Source organism: Culex pipiens, chromosome 2, assembly GCF_016801865.2.
Source record: "Culex pipiens pallens isolate TS chromosome 2, TS_CPP_V2, whole genome shotgun sequence".
Taxonomy (NCBI): domain Eukaryota; kingdom Metazoa; phylum Arthropoda; class Insecta; order Diptera; family Culicidae; genus Culex; species Culex pipiens.
The window spans coordinates 210,018,652-210,030,708 of record NC_068938.1 but is presented as its reverse complement, the minus strand read 5'-3'; the positions used below and the strand labels follow the sequence as shown (position 1 = coordinate 210,030,708).

The 12,057-nt window shown below is 33.7% G+C and overlaps 1 protein-coding gene across 1 annotated transcript in view; it reads right to left on the bottom strand.

Moving 5' to 3' along the window:
- Positions 1–12,057, bottom strand: part of LOC120432647 (serine/threonine-protein kinase ULK2) — a 62,772-nt gene that overhangs the window by 46,742 nt on the left and 3,973 nt on the right. Inside the window, exon 2 of the mRNA XM_039597893.2 lies at positions 2,556–2,729. Within this exon, the coding sequence (XP_039453827.1) occupies positions 2,556–2,729 (174 nt within the window). The remainder of the gene's footprint in view (positions 1–2,555; positions 2,730–12,057) is intronic.

Here is a 12,057-nt window from a genome sequence, read left to right as displayed (position 1 = left end):
GGTGACTTACTCTGAATACTGAGTATCAGTACGCGACATCTGCGATGCTGGACAACGCACGTGTATGATCAAGATTCAAGTTCAAGTCCGCGTCAAACGTCGGAGTAGCTGTAAAAAGTCAACCCCCCAGCAATTAGTCCAAGCGATTAGTTCTAGGGAGCTACCGTATTGAACTGATTGCGGTACTCGGTGTGGCTCGCGTGAAACCGTGTTGACGTCCTTGAAGCGCTTGAACAGTGCGCTAAGGTATTGCGTGCAGGAAGCCCGCTCGTAGACGCACTGCAGACACAACACTTCACACAGGCGCTCAAGTCTCCGGCTGTTTATGACTGATGGCTGGGTACTAAATCAAGCGAACCGTTGTAGGCTGCCTGTGTGGATCAATCGGACCGCGCACTGGACTCACAATCCAGAGGTCGCCGGTTCGAATCCCGCGGCGGACGCAAAAAATTCCAAGTGTTAATATAGGTATTCGGTGCCCTCTCCCCGTGCCATACCTTCACACTTAGGAGACCCGGGAGGCGGAGTCTTGTCGCAAAAAGAACGATACACGCCTGTGGATCCGTTGACGAAACCGCAAGGTTTAAGAGGGCCACATTATAAGGTGTTACGTCGATTCCGTTTTTCCGTTGTAGGCAGAACAAAACGGAAAGGGTTGAACAAAACAAAAAAAATGGTGGTGCGTGAGCAAGTGGAATATGATACACGGGCACACGAGACTGATGGGCGCAAAAAAAAAAACCCTTCTGGTTTTGAATCATGACAAGGGGGTATCAAATTGTGATTTTGGTTGAGGCAAAAAACAACAACTTGTGTGGCTGCTGCTCTGGTTGGGCTTGAGCATTGTTGAGTAAGAGTATAATCTGAAGCAAATCCCTTATTTTGATATAGATTTATAAATAATTTTATCTCAAATAGATCCAAGGATTAAAAAACAAAAAAAAGGTCGATATCATGAAATATTTATTTCCAATTTTTTTTATTTGGCCATATTGTGATGCCCCAAAGAAGCCTTTTAGTGTTATTGGTTAAACAAGTATCTTCTATACACTAAAAAATGCATCCACACAGAAAAGTTATGTCAATATTCAACAATTTGAAATCAATGTTAAACTTTTTTTGCTGGTGATGAGGACAATTCTAAAAAAATAGCTACATTTTCAAAGAAAATGGCAGAAAAATGTAACTTGGTTAGTAGTTCTTGGCATATTCTGGAAATTTCTGAAAAAAAAATGCAATTCATGTCCCCTAAATATCAAAAAATAAAAAAAGTGTTTTTAAGAAAACATTTTTTAGTGACAAAAAGTGATTGAAAAATGCATTTTTTCCGTGTATATTTTTTTTATGTAGTCTTACACCTACCGATGTATGCACATTAGGGTGACAAGAAAAAATTTAATTTTTGAAATTTTTTAAGAGATGCCCCCTGGTTCGATTCTTTAGGTAAAAAAAGTAACTGTACAAATTTTGAGCCAAATCGATTATTGTATGAGGGTCGCTTTTTATCGTTGAAGTTTGTATGGGAAAAACCGCAAAAATGCATGAGGGAAAAGCAAAAACTTTGAAATTCCGCCAAAAGAAGGCGTTTAATGTGTCGGACCATTGTCAAGTGTGAGATTCTTGAGTAAAATTTTCTGACTACGACTTTGTCGAAGACCGCAAAATGATCAGAGTTAACCCTGACGAGTTATTAGCGATTTAAAAAAGACGTTTTTGAATGAAAATTTTGTTTTACTAACTTTAGCGATCTATAGCGACCCTTAAACCTTAACCGATTTCGTTTAAGACTCTAAGAAATCATTGCCGATCGGCCATTTGGCGGCCATGTTTGTTTTAGAAAAACATTCAAAGCTTGATTCAGAATGTTCAATCAAAAATGATTTTCTTTGTGTTTTTAAAAAAAAATATAAAAATAATTAATAGAAGCATGAAAATATTTTTTTAGGAACATAAACTTTACAAAAATATGTTTGAAATCACACTATTCCTCTTGAAATTATTTAAAGAACTGCTCATCTTTGAAAAACAATAACAACACAATAACAGGTATTTTAAAAATAACATGCAAAATATATGAGACAATTATGTGTTTATAGACTACACAACTTTCTGATTGTAAAAACAGATTTGTAAAAATTTTAAAAAGGCATTTTTAAAGACACTTTAAGCTATTCATCTCAAAAGAAAGATTCAAAACGGTCAAAGCCCTGAACTAAAAGTGCCAAACAAAATTAACTTCCGGTGGCAAAGCCAAGGTAAACACGCCGTCCTTTATGACTTTTAGATCTTTTCCTCAAAGAAGAAAAAGCATGCACACACACGCACGAGACACTAGACTTTCAGGCGACTCAAGGAAATCCATCCCCCCCTTTCTTCCCTCAAATATTGCCCGCCAAAGTTGTCTGTCGCACAGTTTAAAATAATAATCCCTTCCAGATGAAAGCCCTGCTTCTTCCAGCAAGTCCTTTCATCCTCCTCAGTTCACAACGGGGGGATGCATTCAGCGAGGACTCCACCAAGTACAAGTAGGTCTATCAAAAAGCCAGAAGACTCACCTCCATCACCAGGTACACGTTGTGGTCCTTTTCGGTGCACGCGAGCAGTGTGACGACATTTTCGTGGTGCAGAGCGCTCAGCTCCCGCAGGATCTTGATCTCCTTGCCGAGCAGCGACTGCGACTTGGCGAGGCTCTTCTTGGTGATGCTCTTAATCGCGACCGGGAATTGTTTCTGGATTTTGGGGAGGGAAGAGAGAAAAGTATGAGGATGATGAGAACCATTGAAAGAGATGAAAATAATATCGTCGTTGCTGAAAGAAGTGATGTAAACACTGATGGAAGAAGTAACTTTGGTAATGCTAACAAAAATACTATTGCATTGTTTTTATTTTCTTTAAAAAAACATTTTTTTTAAATATTTTACTCATTTAATAATTGTAGATCTAATGCCCATGGTTGCTCCTGAGCACCACACATGTTTGATATCTTTATACAGCAATTACCCACGAAAACAGCATGGAAAAAAACAAAAGTGCTCGGATCGGGATCAATTTTTTTCTGGGGGTTCCCTGTCCAAAATAATTAGACCCGTATTTTTTTGTTTGGCCATTAGGGTGACCTACGCCGTGTTAGGGTGGTTCGAAAAATGGCAATTTTCGTCGATTTTCGCAAAAACACTTTTTTCAAAAAATCATATCTCCGCGCCATTTCATCCGTTTTTAGCTGTTGTTCTAGACGCAAAAGAAAGGTGATTAGTTTGGCTATTTGAGAAAAAAAAAAATAGTAAGAAGTTTCAAAAATCTAGCTTAACATTTGAAAAGGTCGTATGAAAACTTAAAATGCTGTTTTGAAGGTCTCGGGACCAAAGAGCCTATGTCTGAAAATATTTTTATCGGATTCCTCGGAAAATTTCACAAAACATATCAAAAAATGGTGAAGTTATGTTTTCGATACTCTGAGATAAGATTTTTTAAAAATAAAAACTGGATTTTTCGACGCGCCACGCTAGTGCGTCCATCCCGGGAATTCTCGGGACAAAAATCCCGGGATTTTTCCAAAACCGGGAATTCCCGGATCCCGGGATTTTTAATATTTTTTCCCGGGAATTCCCGAAATTGAAAAAAAAAAACAATTTTGGTCTGTTATAATTTGGGAGTACATAGTAATCGATACGAATTTGAAGCATTAAAATTTGTATTCGGCATATTTTAGTATAAATTTGGCTTATTAGGGAAATTTGTTAAAATTTTAGTTCACAAATCCGAAAAAATGCCTTGCGCATTAAATATTTTCTGTATAATTTAATGTATTTTTAAAAGACTGGGTATTATATTCACGTATATTTAAGATTTTAAATATAAAAAAAAAACATATAAGACAAATTAGACAAATTCGGACAGCTATTCAAGTCAATTTTTTGTATCGTGTTTTGAATAACTTCGGTTAAAACTGGATCAAAACAAAACAATTAGTACACCGACTTTCGAATTAAATGCTCTGAAATCCTATGCTTATTCAGCCTGTAATCCTGATTCTCCCCAGTTGGCGGAGTATTTTAAAGATAATTTGTTAAATATGTGTTATATAAAATAAGAAATTCAAAACTTATCTAAAATTTTACATTGATTGGTATCATTTTATTTCTAGAGTTTTTTTTAAAAGGTCCTATAAATGAAAGACAATAGCCTACATTTCTAAAAAAAATCTGGATTTGTTGTCGTATCTCGTTTTTTAGACATTTTGAATGAAATTTTTCAAGCTTTTCTAGTTATTACGGCATATAAAAAATACATAAAATAAATATATTTTTTAAACACTTATTTAATTTGAATCACATTGGAATCAAAAATTGTAATTTATTTGAAATCCAAAGCACATGAAAGAACAAAACAAAAATCCATTTTAATTACTTTTAAGTTATTTAAAAACTGTCGTCCTTGTTTGGATTGAAGTGTAGATTGTCACCTTTTTTTATTATTGAGCTTATTCTACGGGTTTTAGCATGAAAGAAAAATCCATATTATGAAAACATAGATTTGATGACTGCTTAAAAAATTTCCCGGGATCCCGGGAATTCCCGGGATTTCGAAAATATTTTTCCCGTTTCCCGGGAAATTCAAAACCCGGGAAAATTGGACGCCCTACGCCACGCACAAAAATGGGAAAATGACGAAAACGGGAAAAAATCGACTTTTTTCACTAAAACTGTGATAACTTTAAAATTTCAGCGATGACTTATAGATGTTATGGTACCAAAAGTTGCGTCTTTTAATTACGAAAACTAAATAAAAAAAAGTTTTTTTTTGCGATTTTTTTGCTAAAAAACAATGCATCGAATTTTTACAAAAAAAAACATTTTTTAAGCTGGTTATATCATACTAAAAATTACTATAAACGCAGTAAAATGTATTTTATTGATTGCACGTCTATTTGGATTACAATTTAGAAGTTTCTTGAAAACAAAATTTCCCTTCTGATTCTTTGAGGAAATATTAAAGACGGGGGCACATAAACTTTGAAAAATATTTGCACTGCTCGATATTTTGAAGAAGATTTTTTTTACCAATAATGGAAGCTAGAAATAACTTCTTAACACGGGAAAAAAATGGGCAGCACAGGGTTAATTTATTCATTTCAATTCAATTCATATTATTTACCGAAATAACTATTTTACGTCTTGTGTGTCTGGTTCATAGAGATTTGGAATTCCTTGCAACTATTTCTTTTTCATTCACCGCTTGGTAACAGCAGGTTTATTTGAAGTAATTAAACAAAAACTAGGGACAATTTTGTTAAAAAAAACATGGAGATCGAAACTCAATTAACTTTTTTCACAAAAAAAAATTTCCTCTAAATTTTGATGATTCTGGAATTTAAAACAACTTTAAAGCCATAGAAAAATATTAAAAAAAAATGCCCCAGGGTTATAATTTTTTTAAATGTGTATTTGGAAAAATAAAAAAAATACCTGTACAAAAAATGTTGACTTCAGTTTTCAATGTAAAATAAAAAATACTTAACAGATTTCTTAATAAAGTGCACCGTTTTTAAGATACAGTGCCATCCTATTTTGACAACACGACATGATGTTTTTGTTGCCAAAACAGGGATGTTACCAGAATCGAGAAATCTCAAAAAGTGTATTTAAAAAAAACTATTAATATTTGTGTGAGAACCATCAATAAACATTGTGAATTCTTGACTATGACGGGTGTGGTTTAAGGGGATATTCATAAATCACGTAATTAAAGAAATAGATGATATTTTATCTTTCCTGAAAATAAATCTTATCTAATCTAATCTAATCAGACCCTAGCGCAGCCAATCTTTCGAAGGGATCCTGGAGAGTGCCTTAGGTTAGATGACGCCTAGCACTCTTCTTGTCATTTATTAACATCTGTAGTGCGCCATTGCATCGGAATGCATTGAAACATCACAAGCGTTAAAGCGGCCAGGCCTACTGCGTAAAGCCGTATCGCAGAGATGACTCGTAATTGGGTTGAGTTCGAGCACTGAGTGTTCGAACAACAACACAATTCTGAATCGACAGGGGAGGAAGAAGCGTGGGGACACACCACCATACGCTCCGTGATTTGGTTGTATTCGTTGGGAGCACCATGCTAAGAAGGTTTGGTACTCCGGGACCCTCTGGGATGGGACATTGTATTTCCACGAATGCCCTGGACACTATTTGCCGTGGTTATAGCGCCACAACTCGCTCATATTTTATTTTTTCTGAAAATAAATAAATAAATTGAATTATGATAAAAGATATAATTTGGACTAAAAAAATAATAATATTTTGAGTAATAACTAATTAATATGTTGTTTTGAAACTATTACGAGACAAAAAAAATCAAATAAATTTGGGTGTTGCGTGTTGCCACAATCGGGAATATTTAAAGATATTGATGCCAAAACGCAAAAGTTTAATTTGAGCTGAAAATTGTCAATTCCTGAAAATATTTTTTCGAAAGGTTGAGAAAAATTTCCACAAAAAGCCTCATAGACACTGAAGCTTGACCTTTGGTTGCTGAAATACAGCGAATAAACTATAAAAAGAAACAAGAAAATTTAGATTTTTCAAGTCTCATCCAAACATTCCCACATTTTCTAATGCCAATATCTCAACAACTGGTCCAATTTTCACTATTGAAAAATGAAACATTTGTGAAATGATCTTTTTGGGTTTTTTTTATTATTTTGGAATCAATACTAACATTTCAAAAGCGTAAAATATTTTACATAACGGTGCACTTTATCAAAAAATCTGAAAAGTTTATCAATTGCAAATTTGATTTTACATTGAAAACTGAAGTCAAAACATTTTTTCGATACATATTTTTCCAAAAAATACATTTAAAAAAAATAGTAAATCGGCGGCAAATTTTTTGTCTCTCTTTTCTATGGCTCAGAAGTCGCGGTTTTTGTGTCCCCTTAAACATACATATCAAAAAATTAAAAAAGTTACAACATTTGGATCTTGAAACATTGATTTTTTGTATAAGAAAAAGTTAATGAAAAAAAGCCCCCGAATAGTTTGAGCCAAATAAAAAAAATAAAAATGCACGAAATCGGCCAATTTTGTACATAATTGCTCACATAAAGAACATTTAAAAAAATGGTTTGACATTTTTATCACTTTCTGTCCTTTCGACTTTTTTACATTCGACCTTACGTCCATCGGCAATTTTTTGCGCCAATCCAAAATAATGAAAAAAAATATCAAGAGTGAATTTTCCGGCCTGAAAACCTTTTTTTCGAATTTATGCATTGTTCCAATCTAGAGTTTTATTTGAAAAGGTCCTATAAACATATGAAAGACAATAGATTATAGGACCTTTAAAAAAAAAAAAACTCTAGTCCTTTTCAAAATGTCAATTCGAATCACAAAACAAAACATGTTTTTTTGGTTCCGTAGTTAAGTTTGTTGATCTCAACTATGACTTTAAAAATGATTTTAAGTGATATGGTTCCCATGTAATCCAAGATGGAAGCGAATATGGTGGCCATTGACTATTGAGAATATTTATATGGTAATAAAACAAGCCATATCCACCACTCAAGCCTGACTAACTTAGGGTCGCTGGTGTCGAATCAAAATAAGAAAAAAGAAAATAAAAAACAAACAAAAAATCTAATCGGATTCGATAATCGAGGCTTCGAATAATTGAGTCTGGACTGTATTACAAATTTTTGTGTACATTGAGGTTTGGTGAAAAAAAACCTCTAATAATTGAAACTTGGAAATATTAAGTGCTGGATACTTTCAAAAACATATTAAATTATTCCCATCATTCTAAATATCAATATAACCATATTCCACGGTATTTCGAAGTCAATCTCAACCGGCTTACATCCTCTGGTATGTTTGGTACTCCACACGACACTCTTCAGAAATGTGTTCTCCATTGCAAGCTGGGGCTAGATAAGAGAAGAACAACCTCCTTTCGGGGAGGCAGCCCTCCATATGAAAGGACCTCTCATCACGATGCACTACTACTAGGTATTACAAAACCGAGGGGCACAAAACCAGCAGCCCCAGAAGTAAAGGAGGCGAAAAAAAATCAATATCCTCGAAGGACGGAACTTCCATTTATTATTACTATTATTATTACTTTTTTGCCACCGCGCGCCGGCTCCCGGCTGCTCATTTCCGGTGTGGCATTTTTATTTTATTTTTATATTTTGAGCTGGTTTTCTTCGCGACTTTTTCCGAAAGGGAGCTTTCGTGAGCAACAGCGAGAGAAACACACTTTTTTTGTCGTTTCAAAAAATGTCAAAGGTTAGGCACGGACCGTTTGCCTCAAGAAATCAGGAGTGAAAAAGCCACTTCTATGAAGAGAGAGAGGGAGGGGGCTATTCGAAGCGATTTGCCACATAAAAATGGTAATTTCGAGGCTTGTTGGCAAACGTTTGGTTTGTTGGCTTGGTGGAATGTCACTCCGCAGTAGGCTGCACTTTTTGGCCTCGGCGGATCGTTCAAGTTTACGATGCGACCTTTTTGCGAACGGAACTTGACTCTTGTGCAATGAGCTGTTTAGGGAGATAGGACAAAGTGCAATAAATAAAGTGTTTACTTTTAACCTTAAACGATTTTTAAAGTGGAAAGATTGCCCTATAAAATTCTATTAGATTTTTTTTTTTTCAATATGAGAACAGGTTTGTTAAATTTGAAATTATGCAAATTATCCTTTTTAAAGATTGGTATAAATCTTCAAAGTTATACTATTGTAAAGCAACATTTCAAAATTATCAAAATTATAATACGGTAATAAATAAAATCATAATAATCATAATAATCACAAAATACGTTAAAAGCGGAAACGCGATCCAAACATAAAAATTGCAATTTTATTCCAAAGGGCATAAGAGAAACGTTACGTGTGAGCTTCCGAATTTCCATTCCTCAAATAAATAGCGTGAAAGCACGTGCAGAATAGCCGCGGCAAGGTACTTTGGCCATGGCCAAAAAAGGTAAAAACACGAAATCAATAATGCCGTTTGCTGCTCCCTCCCAAAACCCAACCAAGCAACAACTTCCAAAACTCCGCAAACGCAAATCAAAGTCAGACAAGTAGAACATTCGTAAATCACTCGGAAGGAAATGCAAAAAAAATCAAACTCACATAAATAACGTGAAAAAAAAACAAAAATAAAAATAGTCTCTCCGGCAGAGTCAGTCATGCAATGGTGATATTGCTAAATTTGGACTAGTTTGGAGTCTAATATAGAATTACGCTGCAACACATACTGCCCCGTTTCGTTATCAGCAATGAGTGCACAACTTGTTTACCTGCGATTCCTGACCTGTCCGTCGGACTGTCTGTCAGTATTTCCACCCGGCTCAGTTCTAATCTGTAGCATGACTTCACTTCAGAGGTTGGGCAAGGGTTGAAACGCAATTTGCGGGAGGTTGATGGAATGCAATTTTGTGCAATGTTAATCTTGTTTTGATCTAATATTTTGAAATATCTCACCCTCAGAGGGGGTGACATTGGGTAGAATGAAACTAAAATGATACTCAAATACATAAAAACGAAGTTGACTTTATAGCTGTCGGCCACTTTTGCTAGTACCAACCACTAATGTCTTCCTTTTAACTACAAGGACTTCGCCGCCCTGGGCTCCTAAGTATGAAAGTATGGCACGGAGCGACGGCGCTGGATACCCATATTTACACTTAGAATTTTAAATACATAGATTGGGTCAAAACAAGTTATCCAACAGTTTTTTTTTTCGAGGGAATCGTTTAGACATGCTACAATGTTAAAAGTGGAGGTTTTCAAACTTTTAGGTATTTTTCGAGCAATTTAAAAAAAAACAAAACGTTGATTTTCGAGAGGTCACAGTCATAGAAACGTGTTTTTCCCCCAAATTTTTTTTGTAGATGTCCCCTAAACAACCCTTTAAATAGATTTAAGTTTAATTGAGAATAACCTGTGAAATTGCGAAATCCGTGAAAAATAACTTTGACCCAATCTCTCTCACTATAGACCAGGCCTGCCCAACGTCCGGCCCGCGGGCCGGATCCGGCCCGTGAAGCCATTTCATCCGGCCCGCGACTGCTTTTCAACATAGTTCTATGACCGACCCTTCAGGCTGTTCATGAAGTATTAAATGAATGAAATAATTGTCTGAATTTAAATAATAACATATTATAACATATTATAAGAACATTCTTCATGTTTGAATTTAATTCTTATAATTTTTATATTGATATTTTTTAAGTGAAAAATTGGGCAGGAAAACAAAGTTATCCATTTCGTGAAATTGTGAAATTTATGAAAAAACTTGGATTGTTGTCTTAAATTTTACAAAAAGAGAATAAATGTTATTTCTTTCAGTTTTAACTGTGTTTACTTCAAACTGATGTTTTTTTTCTATTTTCTTTTTTTATAAATTATATAGTAAGCAAAACTTATGTATTTACTGTATGTATTTACAACTTTTTAATGACGAAGATTTATTTTAAAACTTAAAAGATCAAATTATTTATACTGAAAATAGATCGCTGCAAAACTTCAAAAAATTGCAACAATCATTGAAATTTGAAGGTTTTTTTTATAAAAAAAAAGTCAGGTAAATACCTTATTGCAATATTGCAATAGTCAAAAACAATATCTATACAATTTTAAACAAACAAAAATTAAAATAAGTCAAATAAACACATTTTTGAATGTTATCTTTTTTTTTTTCATTCTTAAAATCAAAATATATGAATCATATTTGCAACACCACTTACTTTAATAGAACCCAATCATAAGAAAATTGAAAAAAAATGTTGTGTTTACTTTTTCAACTTTTATCAAATATTAGTTCCGGCCCGCCACTGCTTCAGAAAAATCAGATCTGGCCCGAAGAGCCAAAAGGTTGGGCACCCCTGCTATAGACTTATTGTCACTCCCACTGATGGTTTTTTTTTATTCATTAGTTTGTCCATATAATTTTCCATACAAATTTTGCAGCTGTCCATACAAAAATTATTTATGAAAATTCGAATTTTCGTGTTTTTATACATCGATAAATGAGGTTGAAATTTTTTTGCGAAAAAATCAGTATTGATTCAAAAATTCATAACTCGGTCAATGATTTTTTGCCCGTTCTGGAAATTTCAGAAAGTTGGCATTTGATAAAAAAAAACATATCAGAAAATGAATAAAAATAAAAATAGTGTTTTTTTGCAAATAAAGTTTTAGTGACAAAAAGTGAAATTTAAAATCATTTTTTTTTACCGTGTATCATATTTTCCAGTGTAGTCCATACCTACAACTTTATACCGAAGACACCAAATCGATCAAAAAATTTTTTCCAACGATACAGATTTTCGAATTTTTATAAATCATTTTTGTATGGACAGCCGCCAAATTTGTATGGAAAATTATATGGACAAACTGATTATGCAAAATGGCTTCTTTGGAAATACCGAAGGCACCAAAAAAGTTTCAGCCTTATTAAAAAATACAAAAATTAAAATTATAGAAAAAAGACCGGAACAAAATCGAAGTCACTGTTTTTTGTTTAGAAAGTTTGATGTGAACATAAAAATAATGGTTTAAAAACCATTTCTTTCATTATATTTAAACTTAATATTTATATTTTTATTAATGTCAAGCTTGAGCACTTTATACGGCAATGAAATTATTCGGTTATTTCATTCTTCGGACTACTTGGGATCTTCCTACAAAGTTTTAAAACCATTATTGCTTTGATTTATAATAATCTGTTGGAAGATTTTGAGAAATTTTATATTAAATTTTATGGAAAAAAATTAAAAATATTTCGAAAGCTTATGTCATATTTGAAACAGTCTTATTGGACTATTTTAAAAAATACTTTAGATTGGTATTGAAACTAAGCAATATAACATTAGAAAGAAAATTTTACGTATTATTCAAATAAATACAAAAAATCCTATTTCATCTGTTTCCAACATAAAATTAAGTATGGGTCAAACATTATGTTAACTCTGAATATAATTTATGCATATTGCATGACAGATAGTATGGATTCCAGATAGATAACATTGATACCGTAAACCGGGGTGACTTTGATAGGAT